At 70.2% G+C, this 26,796-nt stretch overlaps 4 protein-coding genes across 33 annotated transcripts in view; 2 read left to right on the top strand and 2 right to left on the bottom strand.

Moving 5' to 3' along the window:
- The window catches only part of LOC309600954 (adenylate cyclase type 10-like), a 34,216-nt gene extending 28,595 nt beyond the window's left edge, over positions 1-5,621 (top strand). For 20 of the 29 annotated variants that reach the window (XM_082333651.1, XM_082333664.1, XM_082333654.1 and 17 more), the window contains 7 exons: positions 472-726; positions 1,416-1,754; positions 1,992-2,043; positions 2,537-2,759; positions 3,153-3,266; positions 3,425-3,603; positions 4,230-5,621. In XM_082333651.1, coding sequence (XP_082189777.1) covers positions 472-726; positions 1,416-1,754; positions 1,992-2,043; positions 2,537-2,759; positions 3,153-3,266; positions 3,425-3,603; positions 4,230-4,635 — 1,568 coding nt within the window. In that variant the 3' untranslated portion in view covers positions 4,636-5,621. Of the gene's footprint in view, positions 1-471; positions 727-1,415; positions 1,755-1,991; positions 2,044-2,536; positions 2,760-3,152; positions 3,267-3,424; positions 3,747-4,186 lie in introns of those variants that run through there. The other 9 variants (XM_082333661.1, XM_082333660.1, XM_082333658.1 and 6 more) reach the window with 5 other exon arrangements.
- A 2,728-nt stretch (positions 5,622-8,349) lies between these two features.
- Positions 8,350-21,108, bottom strand: PPP1R13L (protein phosphatase 1 regulatory subunit 13 like). Its single transcript, XM_082333538.1, is given in 15 exon segments — positions 8,350-8,568; positions 9,769-9,968; positions 11,696-11,862; positions 12,410-12,543; positions 13,153-13,290; positions 14,526-14,971; positions 15,166-15,529; positions 15,635-15,720; positions 15,934-16,032; positions 17,114-17,255; positions 17,257-17,511; positions 17,601-17,719; positions 17,815-17,877; positions 19,730-19,807; positions 21,064-21,108. Coding segments are annotated over 13 exon segments (2,244 nt in total). The 5' UTR covers positions 17,870-17,877; positions 19,730-19,807; positions 21,064-21,108; the 3' UTR covers positions 8,350-8,529.
- Positions 21,109-21,251: 143 nt separating this feature from the next.
- POLR1G (RNA polymerase I subunit G) lies at positions 21,252-23,013 on the top strand (the record flags this gene model as incomplete). The annotated part of the gene is made up of 3 exons (XM_082333696.1): positions 21,252-21,287; positions 21,779-21,917; positions 22,593-23,013. The coding sequence occupies exons 1-3, from the start codon at positions 21,281-21,283 to the stop codon at positions 23,011-23,013; spliced, it is 567 nt and encodes a 188-aa protein (XP_082189822.1). The 5' UTR covers positions 21,252-21,280.
- ERCC1 (ERCC excision repair 1, endonuclease non-catalytic subunit) lies at positions 23,003-26,001 on the bottom strand. 2 transcript variants are annotated; one of them, XM_082333695.1, is made up of 8 exons: positions 25,746-26,001; positions 24,933-25,036; positions 24,754-24,853; positions 23,802-23,875; positions 23,619-23,718; positions 23,461-23,532; positions 23,235-23,303; positions 23,003-23,149 (listed from the first exon to the last, which is right to left on the bottom strand). In XM_082333695.1, exons 1-8 carry the CDS (start codon positions 25,911-25,913, stop codon positions 23,096-23,098), a joined length of 741 nt encoding a protein of 246 aa, XP_082189821.1. In that variant the 5' UTR covers positions 25,914-26,001; the 3' UTR covers positions 23,003-23,095. The 2 variants fall into 2 exon arrangements, with proteins under 2 accessions (XP_082189821.1, XP_082189820.1); XM_082333694.1 differs by having other exon boundaries at positions 23,802-23,878; positions 25,746-25,999.
- Positions 26,002-26,796: the final 795 nt, after the last annotated feature.

The raw sequence follows: 26,796 nt of genomic DNA, 5'->3' as shown, positions 1-26,796 counted from the left end.
AAGCTCCCCAGCTAACGCTGGACTCAAGGCACTTCATCCTAACCAAATCCCTTTTTTTTGCTGTGGGTTGGCTCGGAAAGAAAGGAATACTTAAGATATCCGTTGTGGGGAGCTCTGAGTCCCCCTCTGAGGGGGGGAAAGTTCTCTGTTCCCTGCGTGCAGTCTTGGGCAAAAACCTACTCCAGATCTGGTAGGGCACGGCACGGGATGCAGGTGCCTGCTGGATCCTGCCCTCCTCACCCTTGGTGGGGGAGTGTTTGTTTGAGCGTCTCGCTTTTCCCCTGGCCTGCGATTCCACCAGGAGCGGAGCCGTTTTGAAGACGCCTGCCCCGGGCTGCGATTGCCCAGCAGGCGCGGTCCCGAGGAGAGGAGGCCAAAGTCTAGCCCGTGTCATGTGCGGAACCGTTCCAGCCACTCCAGCCTCAGCATGGGGAAGAGGCAAGAGAGAGACGCGTTGCTTCTTTTTGACAGAGATTGTGCTGGCTCAGCTGGACCAGATAAAGCCGCTGAAGCGGATGCTTCTGAAGTTTGCAGCTGTCATCGGGCCAGTGTTTACCACCCAGCTGCTGTCGCACATCCTGCCCACGGGCTTCAGGCACAAGATGAATTGCTTGTTGGACATGCTGGTGCACGACAACATCCTGAAGTGGCTGAAAAACCCAGAGGTGCCAGGAGGTGTCCAGGATCCTCCCACGGGGCCAGCCACCTCCCCGGAGGCGGAGAGCAGTAAGTGGTAGCAGTAAGGCGGACAAGGCAGCTCCCAGCTGTGTCCTGGCGGGGCTCCCCAGGGCACGGTGCGCGTCCCCCTTGCTGCTGGGTAGGCAGAGCTCAGGCAGGCATGGCTGTTGGGGACGGGTTGTTCAAAGATCTTCCAAGTCAATCTCAAAGCACGCTCGCTTTGCGCTGGAGGGAAGTTCCCACCAGCCGTCCCAAGTGCCCCTGCTCCCCTGCCTCCAAGCGCTGCTCGCAGCGCAGGCACGGGAGGGCGTAGGGATCCCTGTCATCCTCTCCCAGCCGCCTGCCGCATCCGGATCAAAGATGCCCTCCAGAGTGCCCCAAGGCCTTCGACAGGCTCTTATTCAGCTTGGATTCCCCTGTGGCGCAGGGAGGGGAAGCTCAGGAGGCCGGGGGCTGCCTTGCCAAGAGCGGGGAGAAAGCGCTAGCCGAGGCCTCCTTCGGCTGGTGGCGACGTCCCCAGGTCCCGCCTGGAGCGCAGCTGAGCGCTGTGTCCCAGGGCGGTGCTACCATCAGCAAGGCCAGCCGGGCCCTTTCGCCCCACGCTGCAAGGCTCGGTATGCAGCAGCGCTGCTTCGCTGCCAAGGATGCGCACCAAGGCACGACTTTGGTGCCCCGGCTGGGACGGCCCTGAGCCGTGGCCCCAGCCCTGGCTGATGCAAAGGCCCTTTGCCTTGCAGGCGCGGAGAGGCCCTCTCCCAGCAAGAAGACCGCGGAGCAGCAGTCTGGCGTCCTGGCCTTCTGTGTCCCGCTGCTGCGGGAGGCTGCCTACGAGCTGTGGCCCGAGAAACAGCGGGTGGTCTTGCACCGCAAGTGTGCCGCCTTCCTGGAGCAGCACGCGCACAAGTGCAAGAGCTGCAGCCAAGGGGACTTTGTTGCCTTCCACCGCTTCGCCGCCACCAGCCCCCAGGACGGAGGGAGCTGTCAGGGCCCTGCTGACCAGGGCGACTCACGCAGCTGGGAGGCCTTGGTGCTGGCAGGAGAACGGCTGAAGAGGGACAGGACCCGCGCCACTGAGGGTATGCTGCGCGCCATGCTCCGCAGCCCGGGCCCTCCAGGAGCCCAGGGGTGTGTGCTGGGCATCGGGTGGGAGTAGATCTGCTAGGGATGAGCCCCGGCGGTGAGGACGACCGCTACAGTCTTTCCTCAGTGCGTCGGGACCCTTGCAAGGCTCCTTGCGAGCCTGCTGGGAAAGGGAGAGCAGCTCTTAGCCCAGGGTAGGCGAGGAGGTCTCTAGCCCCCCGTTTTCTTTGCAGGTGCTGCAGATGCTCTGCAGCAGCAGCAGGCTTTCCCGGAGGAGGATGTTGGGTGAGCGGACAAGGTTTTGATTCTTTTTGAAGCCAGTGAGCTGAGGGTCTCCAGAGGAGACAAAGGACGCGCTGGCATTTGGCTGCCGGTTGTGAGCCTAGCTTAGGGAAGAGGCTTTCTGTGGGGTGGGAGCTGGGAGGAGATGGCCATGGAGAGGAGGGAGTGCTCGAGGCAGCCCGTGGGCTCAGAGCGGTCGTCACACTCCACTGGAGCAGCCCTTGCTTCCCAGTTCCTAGAGCAGCGCTGCAAAATGTGCAGGGCAAAAGCCACCCCAGGGACTCGGGTGGTTTGCCTGTGGGAGGTGACAGAAAGCCCAGCTTGTCTTTTTCTCCCTACCTACAAAGCACCCGTAGGAGTCACGCCTGCCCGTGGCCTCGTGCTCTGCTTTGAACAAAGGGCTTTTGATGCCGTCTCTGGGGGGAGAAAGAGCAGTACAAGTGACGGCCGTGTCTTCTTTGCTCTCTTCTTCCCCTGGGCGCTGGCCCCTGACTAGTGCGGCAGGGTGGTTTCTGGCAAAGAGCGAACAGACAGCTGAGCTGCCCAGCAAGACCAAGGGGCAGCACAGCGGCGCGCGCTCGTGTGAATGCAAAGCCATCGTGGAATCGGTGCTTGTGCCTTTGGCTCGCCACTACATGGCAATGGGCGACGCTGCCAGAGCCTTCTACTACCTTCTGGAGTGTGCGGCTGCCTACCTGCACGTCTCCAACAGCTACATGGTGAGTTGCCCTGCTTGCCAGCACCCGCTGCGCGTGGAGTCCTCTCAGGCGCCTGGCTCTGGGCAGGACAACTTCCCCGTTGCAATAGGGCGTGCCTTCGCAGGGCCTTGGAAGGGAACCGCTGGGGTCGGACCCTGACTTTTGCCTCTGGTTTGCCTCTTGTGCAGTAAGAGACACAGGGCACCGTGCCCTTAGCACCAGGGGCGTTAGCAGGGAGGCGGGCAAAAGGATCCCTGGTGCCTGTGCTCTGAGCCAGCGGGACTGCGTCTGGGCGGGCATCAGCAGGGGCAGAAACAGGCCCTCTTAAGACAGATGCCAGAGGCAACGGGGGAGGACGAGGCTGGCCACGGGCTCTGCGCCCACGCTCACCTGCTCTCTGTGTGCTTGCGCAAGGCCCTGCTGAAGCTGAATGAAGCGGAGGTCCTGAGGAACTCACTAGAGAAGAAAGCGGATGGGAATGGGACAGCCTGCTTTGAAGAGGCCACCTTCTTCAGCCTCAAAGGGGAGGTAAAGAGACCGGGAGGTCTGGAGGGATCTCCTGGGGGGCAGGGCTGGATGTCTTCCCTGGTTGCAGGGGATATCCCCGGCCTCTCCCGCCACTGGCGGATTCCTGCAGGCTCTTGGGCAACTCGTCCACATCGGGATGCTTCCCTTTCCCCGTGCAGGTCTGCTGTCGTATGGGACACGCGAAGCTGGCAAAGAAAATGATCAGGGAGGCTTTGCGCCTGCTCAGAAGGCAGTTCCCCCGGACCTCCGTTGGAGCCTTTGTCAAGTCTCAGGTGGAAAAGTTGCCGTGTGCCGCCTTTGCTGCCAGAAGAGCATCCTCCCTTCCGCAGGAGGCCCGGTGAGAAGCAGAACTGAGAGCTCAGGGGAGGAAGAGCCATGTCCTGCCCGGTCGCAGGCGTCCGGGCCCAGACCTGCCTGGACCTGAGGCCGCGCCTAACCGGACGCATAGGCCTTCGCCGGACGGAGGCATTAAGGAGCCATGTGCGGGTAGAACAGGGAACTGCAGAGCCCCACACTCCCTCCCTCCCTCCCTGCGCAGTCATGGGAACAAAGCACGCCCTTGGGCAAAAAGCAGCTTGCAGCTGGGGATGCGTCTGCCGGCAGGTGTTGGCTGCGGCAGGGGGCTGGGGGTGGCTGGGAAGAGAGAGCTGTAAGCAGGGAGCAGAGGCTGAAGAGGGGCAGGGGGTCTGGAGGCAGGAGCAGGACATGGGGAAGGAGCAGTAGGTGGAGGGGAGGTGTGAGGGTGAGGAAGCTCCGAGGGCGATGCCCCTTTTCCTGCCGGTTCCCGGCTTTGCTTGGTGCCCCCCCGGCGCTGTAGTGCCAAGACGCCCCCTCGAGCGGTCAGCTTCCCCCAGCAGCACTTCTTTGTTTGCCCCCTTCCGCTCCAGCAGCCCTCGCTCCAGCAGCTCCCTTTCTTCCAGGGAGGTGTCTCCTGGCTGATCGGCCGCCCTGCCTCCGGGCCAGGTGTCCGGTGCCTCGGGGCCCAGCCGTTTCTCTTGTGTGGCAGGAGGAAGAGGCTCGCCTGGCTGCTGCGGCAGAGCTGCTGCCTTTCCTTACTGGAGCACCTCTTCAGCCTGGAGGGCACTTCCAGCGGACGGACGTTCTCCCGCCTGGCAGCGCGCATGAAGGCCAACACGGACAGGGCAGCGGACGCCTATCAGGCGGCAGACTCCCACCACAGACAGCGTTAGAACAGAAGGGGGGAAATGAAGTTCTCTCATTAAACATCTCCTTTTGGAAGACCTTTCTTGTCGGGCCTTTCTTTCTGAGGCACGAAAAGACACGCTGTCGTCTTCTTTCTGTTGAGGGCTACCGTGGCTCCAGCTGTGATGCCTACAGCTCTCTCGCAGGCCCTGGTGCAGAGTCGTGATTGAAGACGCTGCTGATTGGAGGTCACATTAAAGCCAGAGACCCTCTCAAAGCCTAGCCCTCTCTGTTGCTCTTGTTCCTCACCACCCACGTACGGTCAGCCGCCTACTGCTGCTCCCCACCTTTCCCCAGCTAAAGGGGAGGAGAAACCTGTTTAATAAGGCCAGGGTGACAGGAAACGCCCCAGACGCCCAGGGGACTTTGGGCAGGTATCTCCAAAGGTTTTGCCTTGACTGAGCTCATCGGGGGGCGTGAAACAGCACACCCTTGTGCCTAGCGTTGCCCCCGTGTCAGTGCCAAAACTCTGCAAGCAATTATGGTCTATAAGCAGCGCCGCAGAGACTGGGGAAGAATGTGGGGACACAGCACGCAGGCAGGTCGTACGTCTGCTCCTCTGCCCTTCCAGCTGGCCGCGCTCCTTCTGGCGGAAGAATTCCTTGGGTTCGTCCCCTCCAGCTGCCTACCAAGGGCTTTGGCAGGAGAAAGGTTTGCATCTGGAGGTTGTCTTCTGCGCTTCTGTCGTGGTTTAACGCCAGCCGGCAACTAAGCCCCACACAGCCGCTCGCTGTGAAAAGGGGCTTAACCAAAGGGGCTTTAGAGTGTAACTACAAAAGTTTACCTATTGTACAAAAGGATTGAAGTCTTGCAATCTCTCAGCGAAGGACAGTTCCTGATCAGAACAGCAACTTGTCCTAAAAACCAGCTGAAACCGACCCTGCAGCTTGGACAAGAGCCAAGGAGCAACTGAGTCTGCGCAAGAACAAGGGGTTACCAGCGGTGAGGAGGAAGAGTCCTCAGCCTTCATCCCCACGACCCCCCGCGACCCCCACCAGGAGGCACCGTGCAAGCGCAGTGGGGAGGGGTTTATGGAAACGACCTCTGGGGGCGAATTTTAATACAAAGCGGGGACAGGCAGTGCATATGTGTAGGCGTATTGGGAAACCTTATGTACATGTAACACTTTGTCGTATAAATCCGGGACAAGCCACCACGTGGGCGCGCACGACTTTGGCGGGATGACCCCCGTGCTGCCCAGCGTGGAATAAACATACCTACTTTACAGCCTTACGGGCTGGGGAGTCTGTTCCCGCACATCCGCTGTAGCTCACTTTGGCTTTACCTATTAATTGCAGCTCCGTTTGGGACCTGCAGGATGGCAGGGGCTTCATTCCGGGAGCTTCCAGTCACCTGCAGGAGCTCTGCAGATGCAGCTTTGCCTCTGGCACCCTCCGTAGCACAGAATTGCCATGGCCACCCCAGGAACGCCAGGCATGCCGAGCTTACAGCTGTGCCTCGCCTCCTGCTCCGAAAGCTTCCGTTGCTTCACACCGGCGTCGAGCAGGACTGGGGTCCCTCTGGCTGCACATAACGGCCTCCCCGCTGCCAGCGGGGACCGTCACTACGTACGTGGCATCTGCTTCGGTGGCCACTTGTGCCTTCAGCTAGGAAGGCTGTGGCTGTGCCACAAGCGATTGCCTTCCTCCTCACGTTTCTGTCTTCCAGGTAAGGTAAGGTACGTTAAAATATACTATATATTGTAATATAATGCAGCAACCCCCGTGCTGCCCTTTGCCGGCTGTCGCATCCACCCCTGTGCCTGTTGCGGCATCCCACTGTTGCACGTAATTGAGAAAACCCTCCAAACAAAAGACTAAAAGCCGAGTTTAGAGAGCCGACGTCGCTTTATTCTGCGCGGAGAGCTCGGCGGTAATTCCTCAAGTCAAGCAGACCGTCGTGCAAGGCTACAGCACATTTAGCGGGTTACATGACTAGGATAAACCCGCCTAAATTTACACTTATTGCTTAGTGATTATTTCACACGCTATCGGTTTACTGTATTTAAATCAGCCTCGCTTGCTATGTAAATTAGCACGCGTGCTCCTTGCAGGTGCGGGGGGGGGGGCAAGTCTTTTCGGCCCCAAATTGCGCCGGTGCTCGCGATCTCCCCTCACCGCATTTACCTTTCGCTCAGTTACTGCAGTTTTATCAGCCCTCATGCCCGCTGCGCCGGCCTGCGCCGGCTGCGACGCTCACCCCTGCACCGGCCTGCGCCAGCTGTGACACCCCCCAGCGCCGGCCTGCGCCGGCTGCGGCGCCCCACCCTAGGGTGCCCTTCGCTGGAGGTGGCACCTCACCCTGCGCCAGCCTTCACCGGCTGTGGTGTCCCCCCGTGCGGGTGTGCGCTGGCTGTCGTGACCCCCCCGCGCCGGCCTGCAGCAGCTGTGGCGCCCTGCCCTGTGCCGCCCTTCACCGGCTGTGGTGCCCCTACTGCGCAGGCCTGCGCCGGCTGTGGCGCGCCTCTGGCATCAGCCTTTGATGTCTACGGCACCCCACGCTGCGCAGGCCCGACACGGCTCTGGCGCCCTGCCCTGCGCCGGCCTGCGCCATCTGCATCGCCCCCAGCTACACCCGCCTTTCCTGGCTGTGGGACCCCTCCCTGTGCCGGTGTGCGCTGGCTGCGGCACCCACCCCTGCGCGGGCCTGCGCCGGCTGCGGCACGCTCCCGCTGCGCCGGCCTGCATCAGCTGTGGTGCCCGCCACGTGCCGGCCTGCACCGCCCACGGCGCCCACAGCCGCTCCAGCCCGCGCCGGCTGCGGCGCCCAACCTGCGCCGGCCGTGGAGCCCCGGCCTGCTCCAGCTGCGGCGTCCCCACCCTTCACCGGCCTTCGCCGGCTCTGCTGCCCCCCGTTGCATTGGACATCACCAGCTCTGCCCCCCGCTGCACCCTTCGCCGGCCGGCTGTGGCAGCTCCCCCCTGCGCCGGCCTGCGCTGTCTGCGGTGCCCTTGCCCTGTGCCGGCGTGCTCTGGCTGTTGCGCCCCGCTGGCATCGGCCTTGGCTGGCTGCGGCACCCCCACCCTTCACCAGCCTTCGCCGGCCGTGGTTCCCCTCCTGCGCCGGCCTGCGCCGGCTGTGACCCCCCCCCACCACTGCACCGGCTGCGCCATCTGCGGTGCCCCGCCATTCGCCAGCCTTCACCGGCAGCGGTGCTGCCCGCTGCATCAGCCCCCGCCGGCTGCGGCGCTCCCCCACGCCAGCCTGCAGCACCTCACCCTACGCCGGCCTTGGCCGGCTGTCGCGTCACCCGCTGCGCCAGCCTGACGCGGCTCTTGCACCCTGCCCCGTGCTGGGCCTCGCCGGCTGTGGCGCTCCCCCAGCGCCGGCCTGCACCACCTGTGGCACCCACAGCCGCGTGCCGCCCTGTGCCGGCTGCGGTGTTGCCAGGACGGGTTGTGCTCTCTCTGCTCGGCGCCGCGCACGCCCCAAGCTGACGGCAGAGGAGCGAGCTCCCTGCCGCTCCTCCCGCCGCCTCCAGAGTTTGCAATATGGTTGCAGGGGATGGCTGTGGCTTGCTTTGGGGTTTTGCTAAGCGCTTTCTCTTTTCCTGGCTCCATCGGAGCTGGAATCTAGGTTTTTCCACCGGTTTTCCTGCTGCGCGCGTCGTCAACGCCATCTCTTAATGGAGCGGGGGGGGAGCAACGGCGTTTGTCCGCCCGCGTGAGGTGCGATGGAGCCCTGCATCCCTGGGGACGGCCCTGCTTCACCCACCCCTGTCACCCCTCTGGTCCTAAGCGGGGTGTCCCCACCCCCTCACCCCCCAGCCTGACACCGAGTGTCCCCACCCCGTCCCCACCCGCCTCGCCGTGACACCGAGGACAGAGACCACCGGGAGCAGCCAAAGGCTCTTTATCCCCGGAGAAGCCACCACCGTGGGGTGACGCCCGCTGGCACCGGCCGGGGGGGTACGGACACCGCGGGGGCACCCCGCTGCCGCGCTCGGGCGGGGGGGACGGGACAGGACGGGACGGGGGGGACAGGCTGCCGGCGAGGGGCACCCCTGCACCCGAGCGGCTGGGGGGGCTCAGGGACCCCCATGGCCTCAGGGCCCCCCGCCTCAGACCTTCTTCCGCTGCGGCCGCACCCTGGGGAAGAGCTGGGGGAGGGGGAGGGTGTCAGCGGGAGGGTCCCCCCCGGCCCCCCAGGACCACGGGGCATGGAGGGGCCAGGGAGGCCACGAGACCTGCGCTCAGGGCCACCGAGGGCCTGCGGGGACCGTGGGGGGTGGTGGGTGCCCCCCCACCCCGGGGCTGTGGGGTGGTTGCTGTGGGTGCTGCGGCACCCTCCTGGGGCTGCGGGTGCTGTGGGTACCCCTCTGGGGCTGTGGGGTGGCCGTGGGTGCTGTGGGACCCCTCTGGGGCTGCAGGTGGTGTGGGTATGCCTCTGGGGCTGTGGGGTGGCTGTGGGTGCTGTGGGACCCCTCTGGGGCTGCGGGTGGTGTGGGTACCCCTCTGGGGCTGTGGGGTGGCTGTGGGTGCTGTGGGACCCCTCTGGGGCTGTGGGGTGGCTGTGGGTGCTGTGGGACCCCTCTGGGGCTGTGGGTGCTGTGGGTACCCCCCTGGGGCTGTGGGGTGGCCGTGGCTGCTGTGGGACCCCTCTGGAGCTGCGGGTGCTGTGGGTACCCCTCTGGGGCTGTGGGGTGGCTATGGGTGCTGTGGATATCCCGCTGGGGCTGTGGGGTGGCCATGGGTGCTGTGGGACCCCTCTGGGGTTGTGGGTGCTGTGGGACTCCTCTGGGGCTGTGGGTGTTGTTGGTACCCCGCTGGGGCTGTGGGGTGGCCGTGGGTGCTGTGGGACCCCTTTGGGGCTGTGGGTGCTGTGGGTACCCCTCTGGGGCCTTGGGGTGGCCATGGATGCTGTGGGTACCCCTCTGGGGCTGTGGGTACCCCTCTGGGGCTGTGGGGTGGCTGTGGGTGCTGTGAGACCCCTCTGTGGTTGTGGGTGCTGTGGGACCCCTCTGGGGCTGTGGGTGCTGTGGGACCCCTCTGGGGCTGTGGGGTGGCTGTGGGTGCTGTGGGTACCCCTCTGGGGCTGTGGGGTGGCCATGGGTGCTGTGGGACCCCTCTGGGGCTGTGGGTGCCCCGCTGGGGCTGTGGGGTGGCTGTGGGTGCTGTGGATAACCCCCTGGGGCTGTGGGGTGGCCGTAGGTGCTGTGGGTGGCTGTGGGTCCCCCTCGGGGCCGTGGGTGCTGTGGGTCCCCCTTGGGGCTGTGGGTGCTGTGGGTCCCCCTTGGGGCTGTGGGTACCCCCCCAGGGCTGTGGGGTGGCCGTGGGTGCTGTGGGTCCCCCCCACTCACCCCAAAGTAGTTGCGGGGGACGTAGCCCTCGTGGCCGTAGAGGGACCCCCACCACCAGTCGAGCTCCTCCTGGGGCTGGCGGCGCAGGACGGTGACGGGCTCGCCCTCGCGGAAGGACAGCTCGTCCCCGAACTCGGCGCTGTAGTCCCACAGCGCGTACACCACCCCGCTGTTCAGCACCCCCATGCTCTGCTCCACCTCTGCGGGGACGGGGGCGTCAGCACCCCGGGCCCCCCCAGCACCCCTGTGGCGCTGCACCCCCTGCCCCGAACCCCCCCAGCACCCCCGGACCCCCCATGGCACTGCAACCTGGCACCCCTGAGCCCCCCCCAGCACCCCTGAACCCCCCAGCACCCCTGGACCCCCCCAGCATCCCCATGGCACTGCAACCTGGCACCCCGAGCCCCCCCAGCACCCCTGAACCCCCCAGCACCCCTGAGCCCCCCCATGGCACTGCAACCTGGCACCCCTGAGCCCCCCCAGCACCCCCGTGGCACTGCACCCCCAGCACCCCCTGCCCTGAACCCCCCAGCACCCCTGAACCCCCCATGGCACTGCACCCCCGGCACCCCCTGCCCCGAACCCCCCAGCACCCCTGAACCCCCCATGGCACTGCACCCCCGGCACCCCCTGCCCCGAACCCCCCAGCACCCCTGAACCCCCCCAGCACCCCCGGCACCCTGCCCCGAACCCCCCAGCACCCCTGAACCCCCCCAGCACCCCCGGCACCCTGCCCCGAACCCCCCAGCACCCCTGAACCCCCCCAGCACCCCCGGCACCCCCTGCCCCGAACCCCCCAGCACCCCTGAACCCCCCCAGCACCCCCGGCACCCCCTGCCCCGAACCCCCCAGCACCCCCGAACCCCCCCAGCACCCCCGGCACCCTGCCCCGAACCCCCCAGCACCCCCGAACCCCCCCAGCACCCCCGGCACCCTGCCCCGAACCCCCCAGCACCCCCGAACCCCCCCAGCACCCCCGGCACCCTGCCCCGAACCCCCCAGCACCCCTGAACCCCCCCAGCACCCCCGGCACCCCCTGCCCCGAACCCATGCCCGTCCTGATGTCCCCTCGCAGTATCTGCATCCCTCCCAGTACCCGTATTCCCCTGACACCCCCTCCCAGTACCTACATCCCTCCTCCCAGTACCCCCAGCCTGCCCAGTACCCCCTCCCAGTACCCGTATTCCCCTGACACCCCCTCCCAGTACCTACATCCCTCCTCCCAGTACCCCCAGCCTGCCCAGTACCCCCTCCCAGTACGCATATTCCCCTGACACCCCCTCCCAGTACCTATATCCCTCCTCCCAGTACCCCCAGCCTGCCCAGTACCCCCTCCCAGTACCCCCAGCCTGCCCAGTGCCCCCTCCCAGTACCCATATCCCCTGATACCCCCTCCCAGTACCTATATCCCCCCTCCCAGTACCCATACCTGCCCAGTACCCCCTCCCAGTACCCATATCCCCTGATACCCCCTCCCAGTACCTATATCCCCCCTCCCAGTACCCATACCTGCCCAGTACCCCCTCCCAGTACCCATACCACCCCAGTACCCCCTCCCAGTACCCATATTCCCCTGACACCCCCTCCCAGTACCTATATCCCTCCTCCCAGTACGCATAGCCTGCCCAGTGCCCCCTCCCAGTACCCCCAGCCTGCCCAGTGCCCCCTCCCAGTACCCATATCCCCCTGATACTGCCTCCCAGTATCTGTATCCCTCCTCCCAGTACCCACAGCCTGCCCAGTACCCCCTCCCAGTACCCATATTCCCCTGGTACCCCCTCCCAGTACCTTTATCCCTTCTCCCAGTATCCCTACAACCCCGTACCCCCCCAGCACCCATACCCGCCCAGTCCCCCCCGCAGTAACCAGACCCCCACCCCGTACCCATGTACTCCCAGTGCCCCCAGTGCCCCCCGCGCCCTGGTACCAGTGAGGTAGTTGTAGCAGTCGGCGTAGCCCTCCCGGTACGGGTCGCACTTCTCCACGGCCAGGCTGCCGTCGCTGGTGGTGGTGGCGAAGATGGCGGCGCCGTGGCGCACCAGGGCCACGCACACCCCCGTGTCGTTGCACGAGGCGGCGCAGTGCAGCGGCGTCCTGCAACCGGGGGGGGGGGGGGGGAATTGGGGGGGGGGCTCCCCTGGGACCCCCTGCAGTGTCCGGGGGCTGAGGGACCCCCCCGTCCCCCAGTTGCGGGGGGTCGGGGTCCCCCGTCCCTCCCCAAGCACCGAGGGTGCTCGGGCCGTTATTGGGGATCACTGGAGGCTGACAAGGATTATTGGGGTCCCCGGTCCCCCTCCCCAGTCACGCCGGGCTAACTGGGGCTAACTGGGGTCCCCATCCCTCTCCCTGCTCACCCAGGGTTGTTTACTGGGGTGCCTGTCCCCCTCTGTCCCCGTCCCCAATCGCCCCAGGCTCTGGGGGGTATTGGGGTCCCCATCCCTGTCCACGCCACGGCTGCGGGGTCCCCCGCCCCCCCGCCCCACGTCCGTGGGTCCCCGTCCCCGTCCCACCAGCCGCGGCTGCGGGGTCCCCCGCCCCCCCCGCCCCACGTCCGTGGGTCCCCGTCCCCGTCCCACCAGCCGCGGCTGCGGGGTCCCCCGCCCCCCCGCCCCACGTCCGTGGGTCCCCGTCCCCGTCCCACCAGCCGTGGCTGTCGGGGGAGTTGACGTTGGCCCCGCTGGCGATGAGGAAGTCGACGATGCCGTAGTTGGCGCCGCAGATGGCGTTGTGCAGCGCCGTGATGCCCTCGTCGTTGGGCTGGCTGGGGTCGTTCAGCTGGGGACACGCACGCCTGTCCCCACGCTGCCACCCTCGGCCCCCGCTGCCACCCCCGGCCCCTGCCACCCCTCAGCACCAGGCACTGGGCTCTGCCTGTCCCCCTGTCCCCCAGCCCCTGTCCCTGCCTGTCCCTGCCACCCCAGCCCCCAGCCCCTTGTCCCCGCCGTCCCCCAGCCCTTGTCCCCATCCCACATCACCCTGTCCCCACTGTCCCCCAGCCCCTGTCCCTGCCTGTCTCTGCCACCCCAGCCCCCAGCCCCTTGTCCCTGCTGTCCCCCAGCCCTTGTCCCCATCCCACGTCACCCTGCCCCACTGTGCCCCAGCCCCTGTCCCTGCCACCCCATCCCCCAGCCCCTTGTCCCCCATCCCCCAGCCCCTTGTCCCCACTGTCCCCAAGCCCTTGTCCCTATCCCACATCACCCTGGCCCCACTGTCCCCCAGCCCCTGTCCCTGCCACCCCGTTCCCCCATCCCCTTGTCCCCCTGTCCCCCAGCCCCTTGTCCCCACCCCAGCCCCTGTCCCTGCCACCCTGTCCCCACCGTCCCCCAGCCCTCGCCACCCCAGCCCCTGTCCCTGCCACCCGCTGTCCCCTGGCCCCCGTCCCACCTCAGCCACCGCCTGCTGCACCACGTCCAGCTCCCCGGTCAGGGCCGCGTCCAGCAGCAGCACCAGGGGGTTGAGGCGCACGCGGGCCCCGGGGCGCCTGCGGGGCGAGGAGGGGTCGCGCAGGGCCGAGCGCCGCTCCTGCGGCAGCCAGGGGGTCAGGGGGCCCGGGGGACACCGCCGGGGCACCCGGCGCTGTACGGCACCCTGGGGACCCTGGGGACACCGCCCAGGGCACCCAGTGCCGGGCGGCAGCCGGGGGACCTCAGGGACACCTCTGGGGGCACCCAGCGCCCAGTGGTACGCAGGGGACCTTGGGGACACCTCTGGGGGCACCCAGCGCCCTATGGCACCCAGGGGACCCTAGGGACACCTCCCAGGGCACCCAGTACTGTACAGCACCCAGGGGACCTTGGGGACACCTCTGGGGGCACCCAGCGCCCAATGGCACCCGGGGTACCTTGGGGACACCTCCCGGGGCACCCAGTGCTGTATGGCACCCAGGGGACCTTGGGGAAACCTCCCAGGGCACCCAGCGCCCTATGGGATCCAGGGGACCTTGGGGACTGGGTGGCACCCGGGGAACTCTGGAGACACCTCACAGGGCACCCAGTACTGTACAGCACCCAGGGGACCTTGGGGACGCCTCCCAGGGCATCCAGTGTCATGTGGCACCCTGGGAACACCTCCTGGTGCACCCAGTGCTCTACAGCACCCAAGGGACCTTGGGGAAACCTCCTGAGGCATCTGGCACCATACGGCACCCAGGGGACCGTGGGGACACTTCCCGGGGCACCCAGTGACGTGTGGCAGCCGGGGCACCCTGGGGACACCTCCTGGGGCCCCCAGTGCTTTATGGCACCCAAGGGACCCTGGGGACACCTCCCGAGGCACGCGGGGGACCCTGGGGACACCTTCTAGGGCACCCAGTGCTGTATGGCACCCAGGGGACCTTGGGGACACCTCCAGGGGCACACAGCACTCTATGGCACCCAGGGGACACCTCCCGGGGCACCCAGTGCTGTATGGCACCCAGGGGACCCTGGGGACACCTCCCGGGGCACCCAGTACTGTACAGCACCCAGGGGACCTTGGGGACACCTCCCGGGGCACCCAGTGCTGTATGGCAGCCAGGGGACCCTGGGGACACCTCCCAGGGCCACTGGTTGTCACCAGAGTGCACCAGGGGACCCTAGAGCACCCGCATGACATGTCTGGTGGCACCAGGCACCGCGTGCCATCTCCGGGGACGCTGGGGGACCCCAGGCACCCCAGGGGACAGCACCCCTGGGGGCTCCAAGGGACACTGGGGGACACCCGGCTCCAAGGGACACTGGGGGACACCGCGTGGCACCTCGGGGACAAGAGCCGCTTACCGGGGTGGGTGCCGGGCTGCTGGGGGACTGCGGCGGGGGGCTGTGGCGGGACGGCCGGGCCTCGGGGGCCGCCGGAGTCGGGGGTGGCAGGTCGGGCGAGGCGCCGGCGTCCCCGGGTGCCGGGGGCTCGTCGCGGCGGGGCGGCCGGTGCAGAAGGCGGGTGATGAGCTGCTGGTACTGACGGGTGCGGGTGGGCGGCAGAACCGGGCCCGGGCTTTGCTCCATGGAGCCGCGGCGTTTGAGGGGCCGCGGCATCTCGGCCAGCACCCGCGCCACCTCCTCGAATTCGGGGACCCGCTGGGCTTCGGGGGGCAGCAGGGGCTGCAGGCGCGTGGGGCTGAGCGGCCGCTCCAACCCCTCCGCCTCGCCGCCCTGCAGCAGCCGCTCCAGCTCCGGTTCCCCCGGCTCCGGCGGGACGGTTTCGGGGGGCGTGGGGCGCCCGGATCCTGCGAGGAGGTTGGGGGTCAGGGTGCTCCAGCAGCCCGAGCCCTATGGACCCCCCCTCCAAAAAGCGTCTCAGCCCTGTCCCCCCACCCAGCACCAGCCCCCTCACGCTGCAGCCCCCCAAACCCACGTCCCACTGCCCCCCTCGAGCCCCGCAGACCCCCCAAAAACCCCCCAACCCCCCCAGGCACCTCACCTTCACCCCCGGGCAGCACCGGGGGGGCTTGGGGCAGCGCCGGGAGCTGGGGCTGCTTTTGGGGCGCGCGGGGGCCGGCGGCGGGGACCAGCGGAAGCCCCCGGGGGCCACTGACCCCCTGTTCCCAAAAAGCGTTTTGCAACTTAAAAATCATAGAGAGGGGGAGGGGTTTGTGGCGGGGGGGGCGCCCGGCCTGGGGGGGCACGGGGATGCGGGAGACGGGCTGCTGGGAGAAGTGCCAGCCGCGGGGCAGGGTGCCGGCCGCCGAGCGTCGAAAGGGCCCCTCCGCCCGCCGCTCGCCCGCCAGCGGCGACACCTTGTAGTTGCGCGGCAGCGTGGAGCTGTGGCCGCCGTAGGCGCCGTCCTGGGAATCAGGCGGGAAAGAAGGCGTCGGGGAGGGAACCGCTGCCCAGCGAGCGTGGCTGGGCCACCGGCCCCGGCGTGGGCGGCCACCGGCCCCGGCGCTCACCTTGCCCTGTCCGCCGGCTGCGTCCAGGCTCGATTCGCGCCAGGGCGCCAGCGCCGGCCGCGGTCCCGGCTGCCCCTCGCCGCCGCCTGGGAAGGGGAAGCGGGAAGGGGCCGCGGAGCTCAGCGCCGCGTGGGGGGCCGCGGCCACCCCGCCACGGAGGCAGCTCCCAGCGGCTCCCGGCAACCTCGGCCCCCCCCCCCCCAAAAACAGCCTTAACCCCCCCCAGCACCCAAACCGACACCCGCAGGCCCCCCAGCACCCACTTCAGATGCCAGCCCCCCCAGTGCCCCCCATCTCACGGTCGTAGCCCCCCGAGCCGGGGGGTTTCTTCTCGTAGGCCACGTCCAGGTCGGACTCGTTCCAGCTCTTCTGCGGTCGCCGCTTGATCACGAGGTCATCTTGGGGGGGGGGGGACAGGGGCTGAGGGGACCCCCCCCGGCACGGCCCAGCACCCCCCAGCCCAGCCCCAGGCCCTCAGGTTGGGGTACAGGGGATGGAGGGGGGCACCTGGGGTGGGGCGGGAGCACCCAGGGATGGGGATGCCCTGGGGTGGCTCGGGGACACCCAGGGGTGGGGACACCCAGGGATGGGGACACCTGGGGATGGGGACAGAAGCACCCTGGGACAGCTTGGGGACACCCTGGGGACACCCTGGGGTGGGGGATACCCCATGACGGGGTCACCTAGAGATGGGGACACCTTGGGGTGGGGACACCCTGGGGTGGGAGATACCCCACAATGGGATCACACTGGGATGGGGACACCTGGGGATGGGGACAACCCAGGGTGGGGGATGCCCCATGATGGGGTCACCTGGGGATAGGGACACCCTGGGGTGGGATGGGGACAGCCAGGGGTGGGGACGCCTGGGGATGGGGACACCCTGGGGTGGGATGGGGACACCCAGGGGTGGGGACACCTGGGGATGGGGACACCCTGGGGTGGGATGGGGACACCCAGGGGTGGGGACACCTGGGGATGGGGACACCCTGGGGTGGGATGGGGACACCCAGGGGTGGGGACACCTGGGGATGGGGACACCCTGGGGTGGGATGGGGACACCCAGGGGTGGGGACACCTGGGGATGGGGACACCCTGGGGTGGGATGGGGACACCCAGGGGTGGGGACACCTGGGGATGGGGACACCCTGGGGTGGGACAGAGGCACCCTGGGACAGCTTGGGGACACCCCGGGGTGGGAGATACCCCATGATGGGATCACACTGGGATGGGGACACCCTGGGGTGGGATGGGGACACCCAGGGATGGGGACAATCTGGGATGGGGACACCTGGGGATGGGGACACCTGGGGATGGGGACACCCTTGGATGGGACAGAGGCACCCTAGGACAGCTTGGGGACACCCTGGGGTGGGGGATACCCGCCGATGGGGTCACTGGGACGGGGACACGGCAGGATGGGGACCCCCCCCACCCCCCCAGCCCAGGGACCGTCCCCCCGCGCCGCGGTGGCCTTACCCTGCGCCCGGAAGGTGCCGGCGGGAGCGCCGAGGGAGGGGTACAGCCCGTGCGCCTCGTAGGGCGGGGGCGCGGGGGGCCGGGGCGAGGGCACCCGCTCGGGGAAGAAGACGGGACCCTCGCCCGGCCGGGGGGACCCCCCCGAGCCCCAGGAACTCGTAGGGCCGGGGGGGCCGGGGGGAGGGGGCTCGGCCCCCCGGGCTGGGCAGCGGCAGCCCCTCGTAGGGCACCGTCAGCACCTTGGGGCGAGGCGAGGGGGCCCGATCCTCCCCCGGGAGGTAAAGGGGGGTACGGGGGGAAGCGGGGCGCCCCAAGGGCTCCCCCGGCAGCTCCGGGCTCTCCGGTGCCAGGCTCCTCCGGCCGAGCGGCGAGCGGGTCCGGCTGGGGCTGTACGGCTCCTGACGGGTGCGCGGGGGGGGACAGCGGGTTGGGGGGGGGGCACACAAGGGGGTGCCCCCCCAGGTGCCCCCCAAGCGCCGGGTCCTACCTTGGGGGGTCCGGGGCCGTCGGTCCAGAGGGATTCGAGTTGGCGGGAGAGCTCGTCCACCTTGGCCACCGCCGTGTCCAGCTCCACCTGCTTCAGGTCCATGTGCTGCATGGCCAGGGCTGGGGGGACGGACGGACGGACGGACGGCCGTGGGTGGGGGTCAGGGTGCGGCCCCCGAGGGGTCCCGCAGCCCCCCAGTCCCCCCCCCACTCACACTGGAAGGTGAGATCCAGCAGGTCCTGGGCGCTGCGCAGCCGCTCGCTGGCCATCTTGGCACCTGGGGAGGGGGCGGCCTAAGGGTGGGGGGCACCCATCCGCCCCCCCCCCCCGCACCCCAACCCCCTGGGAAGGCGGGGGAGCGGGGACGTGTCGCCACCCGCTCCGGGATCATCCTCATCCTCCTCATCATCGTCATTAGCGGTAATTAATCCACGGCAAGGAGCGGGCGCCGCCTGCCGCCCCCGGGGCAGGGCCCGGGGGGGGGGGGGGGGGGTGCACCCTCCCTGCTGGAATTGGGGTGCCAGGGCCCCCCCTTTCCGCTGGGGTCCCCGGTGCGGGGGGCAGGACGGGGGGGGGGGGGGCTGCCCCCCACCGAGAGGGGACCCCAGCGGAAAGGAGGGGATTTGGGGTGTCGGGGGGCCCCCCCGCGCCTGGGGAAGGGGGGGGGGGGTGTTGGGGACCCCCCCACCCACCCCGAAAGCGCCGCGGCCCCGCCCGGGCGGCCCCACCCGCCCTCGCCCCCGGGGAGACAGGGACAGGCCCCAGCTCGCCCGGGGCCGGCGGCGAGACGGCAGCGGGGCTGGGAACGCAGCGGGGCGCCCGGGCACCCATGGGTGCTCCCCCCCCCCCCCGCACCCCAAACCCGACCCGGGCACCCATGGGTGCTCCCCCCCCCCCGCACCCCAAACCCGACCCGGGCACCCCAAGCACCCAAGGGTGCTGCCTCTGACCCAGCGCCCCAAATCGGACCCAGGCACCCAAGGGTGCTCCCCTACCCCCCCAGCACCCCAAATCCAACCCAAGCACCCAAGGGTGCTCCCTAACCCCCCCCCCCCCCAGCACCCCGAATCGCACCTGGGCACCCAAAGGTGCTCCCCACCCACACCTAGCACCCCAAATCACACCCAGGCGTCTGGGCACCCAAGGGTGCTCCCCAGCCACCCCAGCACCCCAAACCAGACCCAGGCACCCAGGGGTGCTCCCCAGCCCCCTCAGCACCCCAGACTGGACCCAAGCACCCAAGGGTGCTCCCCAGCCACCCCAGCACCCCAAATCCAAAGCAAGCACCCAAGGGTGCTGCCTAACCCCCTCAGCACCCCAGACTGGACCCAAGCACCCAAGGGTGCTCCCCAAGGCCCCCAACACCCTGAACCGCACCCAAGGGTGCTCTACCCCCCCCTTCCCACGCAGCACCCCGAATCAGACCCAGGTGTCCAGGCACCCAAGGGTGCTCCCCAACCACCCCAGCACCCCAAACCAGACCCAAGCACCCAAGGGTGCTCCCCAACCCCTCCCAGCACCCCGAACTGCACCCAAGGGTGCTCTACCCCCCTTTCCCAGCCAGCACCTGAATCAGACCCAGGCGTCCGGGCACCCAAGGGTGCTCCCCAACCCCTTCAGCACCCCAAAGGAGACCCAGGCACCCAAGGGTGCTCCCCACCCACACCCAGCACCCCAAACCGGCCCCAGGCATCAGGGCACCCAAGGGTGCTCCCCAAGCCCCCCCAGCACCCCGAACCGCACCCAGGCACCCAAGGGTGCTCCCCAACCCCCTCAGCACCCCAGACTGGACCCAGGCACCCAAGGGTGCTCCCCAAGCCCCCCCAGCACCCCGAACCGCACCCAGGCACCCAAGGGTGCTCCCCAACCCCCTCAGCACCCCAGACTGGACCCAGGCACCCAAGGGTGCTCCCCAAGCCCCGCCAGCACCCCAAATTGGACCCAGGCGTCCGGGCACCCAAGGGTGCTCCCTCCCCACCCCAGCACCCCGAATCCAACCCAAGCACCCAAGGGTGCTCCCCACCCCCCCAGCACCCCGAATCGCACCCAAGGGTGCTCCCCACCCCCCCCAGCACCCCAAACCGGACCCAGGGACCCCCCCCCCCCCCAGCCCCACGAGGGGTCGGTACCTGGTGGGTGCTGTGGGTGCCGGTGGGTGCCGGTGACGCGCCCGCGTCGCCGCGGCCTCTACGCCCAATTCCAGAGCGCTGGATCACGCGGGGGAGGGTGCTGAGCGGGGGGGGGGGGGGGGGGCCGCGCCCTGCGCCCCAGGGTGCTGGGGTGGGGGGCAGGGCCCACGGGGGGGCGGGGCCCACGGGGAGGGTTCCCACGGGAGGGGGCAGATCCCGCGGGGGGGGGATCCCACGGGGGGGGGTCCCACGGGGGGGACGGACAAGGAGATCCCACGGGGGCGATCCCACTAGGGGGGTCCCACGGGGGGGAGGGAGGGATCCCACGGGGAGGGGGCAGATCCCGCCGGGGGGAGATCCCACGGGGGGGGTCCCACGGGAGGGGGGGGAGATCCCACGGGGGGGAAAGATCCCACAAAAAGGGAGCAGATGCCACAGGGGGAGGGGTCCCACGGGGGGGATCCCACGGGGGAGGAGATCCCACGGGGGGGGTCCCATGAGAGGGGGCCAGGTCCCACGGGGGGGAGGGAAGATCCTACGAGTGGGGATCCCACGAAAAGGGAGCAGATCCCACGGGGGGGGGGGGGTGTCCCACGGGAGGGGGCAGGGCCCACGGGCGGATCCCACGGAGGGGGGGTGTCCCACGGAGGGGGGGTTCCAGGAGAGGGGGGCAGATCCCATGGGGGGGACAGCCACGGTGGGTGGGGAGGAGTCCCACGGGGGGGTGGGTCCCACGGGGGGGACCCACGGGGGAGGAGGGGTCCCACGGGGGGAGGGGGGGGTCCCAGGGGCGGATCCCACGGGGGGGACCCACGGTGTGGGGGAGGGGTCCCACGGGGCGATCCCACGGAGGGGGGGGTCCCACGGAGGGCGGGTCCCACGGGCGGATCCCACGGGGGACCCACGGTGTGTGGGGGGGTCCCACGGCGGGGGGTCCCATGGGTGGATCCCACGGAGGGGGGGATCCCACGGAGGGGGGGCGGTCCCGGGGGGAGGGGATCCCACGGGGGGGTCAGGTCCCACGGGGGGAGGGGTCCCATGGGGGGGGTCAGGTCCCACGGGGGGGTCACGGGGGCGGGGCGGGGGGGTGCAGAGTCCCGGGGCTCCTCCCGCCCCCGCTACCTGCGGCGCCGGCGCCTCCCAGCCCCGCCCGTCCCGTCCCTGTCCCGTCCCCGTCCCGGTCCCGTCCCGGTCCCGTCCGGTCGGGCGGGCCCCGGTGCGGGCCCCGGTGCACGCCGGGAGCAGCCGTCCGGGCCTGACACCCCCCCACACCCCCCCACACCCCCCCCCCCCGGTGCCCCCGGGCCCCCGCCGCCCCCCCGGGGTCTCTGCACCTTTAAACGCCGCCGCCGCCCGACCGGATCGCGGCCACGCCCACCGAGGGGCGGGGAGAGGGGCGTGGCCCCGCCGTAGACCCCGCCCCTCCCCGCCGCCGGACCGCACCAACTGCCCCGCGCGGGGGGGGGACGGGGGGAGCCCCCGCGCTGAGCCGCTGGGTGGGCGCGGCCGGGGGCGGGGCCGGGGGCGGGGCCAGGCGGTGCACGCGGCGGCATGGAGGGTGAGTGGGGGGGGAACGGGGGGACACGGGGGGGCACTGGGGGGACATGGGGGGACATGGGGGGGACATGGGGACGGAGGGGACACGGGGGGACATTGGGGGACACGAGGGGGACGTGGGGGGACACTGAGGACACGGGGGGACGGAGGGGACATGGGAGGGGCATGGAGGGGACACGGGGGGACACTGGGGGTCGTGGGGGGGCATAGGGGGGCCGTGGGGGGGACACGGAGGGCCGTGGGGACAGAGGAGACATAGGAGGGACACTGGGGTGGCGGGGGGGGACACGGGGGGGCTACGGGGACGGAGGGGGGGCGTGGGGACACACGGGGGGACCTGGGGGGGCGCTGAGGGGACACGGGGGGGCAGAGGGGGGGCATGGGGGCTGTGGGGGGTCACGGGGGGCCACAGCGGGGCTCGGGACCCATGGGGGGGCCACGGGGGGGTGGCAGCGTGCCTCCCCCCCCCAGCTGTGCCCCCGTTGTCCCCAGGGCCGCTGCGGTTCCGGTGTCCCCCCGAGTTCGAGGCGGTGACGCCCCAGCCCCCCCCCGGGCTGCGGGGGGCGACGGTGGGGGACCCCTCCACCGAGCTCTGGCTCATCCGCGCCCCCGCCGGCTTCTGCCCCGAGAGGTCAGCGGGGGGGGGGGACGGGGACATCGGGGGGGGTCACGGTGGCATCGGGGCGGGGGTGGCATCGGGGGGGGCTCAGGGAGGCGGCAACGCCGTGGCGGGGGGGCGGTGGTGGCACCCAGGGGGGCGCGAGGCCGGTGGCAGCGCCATGGGGTGGTGGCAGTGCCACGGGGGGGGGACAGGGGTGGTGGCAGTGCCACAGGGCGGGGACAGGGGTGGTGGCAGTGCCATGGAGGGGGGGACAGGGGTGGTGGCAGTGCCACGGGGGACGACAGGGGTGGTGGCAGCGCCACGGGGGGGGGGACAGGGGTGGTGGCAGCGCCACGGGGTGGGGACAGGGGTGGTGGCAGTGCCACGGGGCGGGGACAGGGGTGGTGGCAGTGCCACGGGGGGGGGACAGGGGTGGTGGCAGCGCCACAGGGTGGGGACAGGGGTGGTGGCAGCGCCACAGGGTGGGGACAGGGGTGGTGGCAGTGCCATGGAGGGGGGGACAGGGGTGGTGGCAGCGCCACGGGGCGGGGACAGGGGTGGTGGCAGTGCCACGGGGGGGGGGGACAGGGGTGGTGGCAGCGCCACGGGGTGGGGACAGGGGTGGTGGCAGTGCCACGGGGCGGGGACGGGGTGGTGGCAGTGCCAGCAGCCGTGTCCCCCCCCCTCACCGCCCCGTCCCCGCAGCCTGGAGGGCTGCACGGTGCCGCTGGCCGGCTGCGGGCAACTCCAGCCCCCCGGGACCGGGGACGGTGACAACCGGCTCTACGGGCTGCGGGGGGGCCCGGGGGGGGCCGGCGACGTCCTCCTGCTGGCCCCCGACCACCCCGCCGGGCCCCTGGCCTGCGCCCCCCCTCTCCGTGGTTGCCTCACCATCACCGAGAGCTTCGGGCCACCCCCCGGCGGCCCGGTGGCCAAGAGGAAGAAGAAGAAGAAGAAGACGACGAAGGAGCCGCCGGAGGCACCCGAGGTGTCGACCCCGGGGAGGGCAGCGCCCGATGAGGAGGGGGAGCGCGGGCCGGGCCCCCCCGGTGACATCGAGGTGGCCTCTGCGGAGCCCGAGGTGGCCAAGAGGAAGAAGAAGCACAAGCGGGAGCGGCCGGAGTGAGCGGGGTGGCCCCGGCCCCGCCGAGGCCGCCTCACCCATAAACGCCCTTTATTGTAAAAAAGAGGATTTTGGGGGCGGCCGCTCATTTGGGGACCTTGAGGAAGGGCTCGTGCAGGACGTCGTAAAGCCGCTTGGCCTGGGGGGGACACGGGGGGACGTGAGGGGGGGCTGCGTGTCCCTTCCGTGTCCCCGTCTCCCCCCCGCGTCCCCTCGTCGCTCACCTTCTGGGGCCCGACGCCGGGGCAGAGGGACAGGTCCTCCCTGGTGGCACCCGCCATGGCCGCCAGCGACTGCCGGAGGGTGAGGGGTGGGCGAGGGGCGAGGGGACGCGTCCCCGTCCCCCACGTGTCCCCAGGGGAGGTGTCACGTCCCCCACGTGTCCCCGGGGAGGTGGCGTGTCCCCCACGTGTCCCCGGGGAGGTGGCGTGTCCCCCACGGGTGACTCACCCCGAAGGCGGTGAGGAGGCTGAGCGCGTCCGTCTTGTTCACCGATTTGACGCTGGTCAGGCAGTCGGTCATCTGGGGGGGGGACAAAGGGGGGGTCAGGGGACAGCGGGGGTCCCCAAGGTCCCCAAATTGGGGTGCGGGGAGGGGACGTAGCTCACCCGGGAGAGGAAATCCTGCTCCACCCGCTCCTTCAGCAGATCGGGAGGCTTCTGCTCGTAGGCTTTGTAGGTCTCCAGGTAGCGGCCGGCCTCCTCGGGGCTGGGGGGGGCACGGGAGTGGGTGGGGGGCACCCACGGGTGGCAGCGGGGTCCCCCGCGGGTGGCAGCGGGGACAGCCCCTACCTCCAGGCCAGCAGGAGGGTGCAGTCGGCCAGGATGCAAACCTTCGCCAGCTCCTTCAGCGCCTGGTGCGGGTCCTTCTGCAGCGGGGCAGGGGCCAGGGGACGGAGGGGCCAGGGAGGGAGGTGAGCAGGAGAGGGAGGGGACAGGGACAGAGGGGACAGAGGGACGAGGACGGCGAGGGGATGGGGATGGAGGGGACAGAAGGATGAGGAGAGGGAGGGGACAGGGACAGAGGGACCAGGAGAGTGAGAAGATGGGGACAGAGGAGCCCAAAGAGTGAGGGGATGGGGATAGAGGGGACAGGGGGAGCAGGAGAGGGAGGGGACAGGGATGGAGGGGACAGGAGAGGGAGGGGACATGGGTGGGAGGGGACAGGGGGACCAGGACAGCGAGGAGACAGGGAGAGAGGGTGCAGGAGGGTGAGAAGATGGGGACAGAGGAGCCCAAAGAGCGAGGGGACGGGGACAGAGGGGATGGAGGTGACCAGCAGAGGGAGAGGACAGGGACAGAGGGATGAGGACAGCGAGGGGACAGGGACAGAGGGAGCAGGAGAGCGAGGGGACGGAGGGAACAGAGGGATGAGGAGAGGGAGTGGACGGGGACAGGGACAGAGGGGACAGGAGAGTGAGGAGATGGGGACAGAGGAGCCCAGAGAGCGAGGGAACAGGGACCAGAGGGGATGGAGGGGACCAGGGGAGGGGACCGAGGGAGCAGGAGAGGAAGGGGACAGGGACAGAGGGAGCAGAGAGGGAGGGGACAAGGAGGGAGGGGACAGGGATGGAGGGGAGACGGAGCAGGACAGCGAGGGGATGGGGACAGGGGGAGCAGGAGGGTGAGAAGATGGGGACAGAGGAGCCCAAAGAGCGAGGGGACGGGGACAGAGGGGACAGAGGGAAGGGGACAGTGAGGGGACAGAGGGATGGGGACAGCGAGGGGCCGTGGAGCCTCTCACCACGTCGACCTGGAGCAGCAGCAGCTGCAGGCCGTAGCTCCTGCCCAGGTGCCGCAGGCGGTCGTGGATGTAGCCGGGGTTGAGGTGGTGGTAGCGCAGGCTGGGGGGGGACAGCGGGGACGGGGTGACGCCGAGGGGACACCCCGGCCCCCCGGGGACCCCCGGGACCCCCCGCTCACCTGAGGAAGAGGGCGCAGGTGCTCTGGCCCAGGACGTAGTCGGGGACGATGTCACCAAACTCCCAGGGGACGTTGCGGACGAACTTCAGCACCGGGTTACCCCGCTGCGGGGAGAGGGTGACGCCGGGGGGGGCTCGGGAGGGTGGGGACGGTCCCCCCGCCCCCCTCCTCGTCCCGGGACAGCAGGGGACCGTCCCCTCCCCTGCCCCGCAGGGCCAGGCCACGGGCTCCTGTGCCCCGGGGGAGTGGGGGACGGTCCCCGTTGTGCCCCACGACACCGGGGACGGTCCCACGACACCGGGGACGGATCCCTCCAGACCCCCGCGACACCGGGGACCAGACCCCCCGAGCCCCAGGACACCGGGGGATGCTCCCCACCGTGCCCCGGGACACCGGGGACGGACCCACGACACCGGGGACGGATCCCCCCAGTGCCACGACACCGGGGACGGTCCCCACCGTGCCTCACGACACTGGGGATGGTGCCACGACACAGGGGATGGTCCCCCCCCAGGCCTACGACACCGGGGGACGGATCCCCCCAGTGCCACGACACCGGGGACGGATCCCTCCAGACCCCACAACACCGGGGACCGGACCCCCCGAGCCCCACGACACGGGGATGCTCCCCCCCGAGCCCCACGACACGGGGACGGTCCCCACCATGGCCCACGACACAGGAGACCAGACCTCCGAGCCCCACGACACCGGGGGCCGGACCCCCCGTGCCCCAGGACACCGGGGACCGGACCCCACGACACGGGGATGCTCCCCCCCGAGCCCCGGGGTGGCTCCCCCCCCGCCGCCCCTCACCTGCCGGGGGCTGACGACGATGCCGCTGCTCTTGGCCCCCGGTCTGAGCACGGGGAGGGGCGGCAGGGCCCCGGGGCCGCCCCCGCCCCCGCCCGCTCCCGCTGCCGCCGCCGCCGCCGCCGGGGGGGCACCGCCGGGCTCCGGGGCCGGGGCTCCGGTCGCCTCCATGGCCCAGGCCTGCGACCCCCGCCCGGACCAGGCCGGGAGCGGGGTCAGGGGTCAGGGGTCAGCGCGGGGGGCGCCGGGAAGGCTCCGGTACGGCGGGGGGCGTGGCCACGGCGCCCGCCCCACCTCCCCGCGCGGCGATTGGGCGCCGCGCTGTCAATCAAAAGGCGCGGCCCCGCCTTCCCAGCGGGGTGTTGGCGCATGCGCGCTGGTCGCGCTCCCCCTACCGGCCGGGCCGGGGCCGCTCTGGTCGCTTCGGTCCTCCCGCCTCCATGGCGGTGGGCGGGGTTAGGACCCTGGGGCCACGCCCCTCGGCTGGGGGGGGACCCGGGAGGCACTGGGGGCCACTGGTGCAGGACTTGGGGCGACCCTGGGTCACAGAGGAAGACCCTGGGGGACACTGGGGACACTGGGGGGGACCACGAGGGCCACCAGGGACATGGGAGGGCCACCTGGAAAAGGGTCAGGGGGACCCTGGGGGGCATTGGGGGGGACCCCGGGGACATGGGGGGACCCTGGGGGCCACTGGGGCAGGACTTGGGGGGACCCTGGGTCACAGAGGGGGACCCTGGGGGACCCCGGGGGATACTGGGGACACAGGGGGGGGGACCCCGGGGAAGGACACGGGGGGGGGGACCCCCGTGGCCACCAGGGAAATGGAGTGGGGGGACCCTAGGGGCCACTGGGGGGACCCCGGGGGCCACTGGGGACACGGGGGGGACCCTGGGGGCCACCAGGGACACGGGGGGACCCTGGGGCCACTGGATAAGGTCGGGGGGGGGGGGACCCTGGCGGCCATTGGGACACAGGGGGGACCCTGGGGGCCACCGGGACAGGATGTGGGGGGACCCCGAGGGACACGGGGGGACACTGGGGGCCAGAGGGG

The sequence above is a fragment of the Platalea leucorodia genome (genome assembly GCF_965183815.1).
Source record: "Platalea leucorodia genome assembly, chromosome: 26".
NCBI classification, from domain to species: Eukaryota; Metazoa; Chordata; class Aves; order Pelecaniformes; family Threskiornithidae; genus Platalea; species Platalea leucorodia.
The sequence above is the reverse complement of the archived record's forward strand: the minus strand, read 5'-3'. Positions and strand labels throughout refer to the sequence as shown.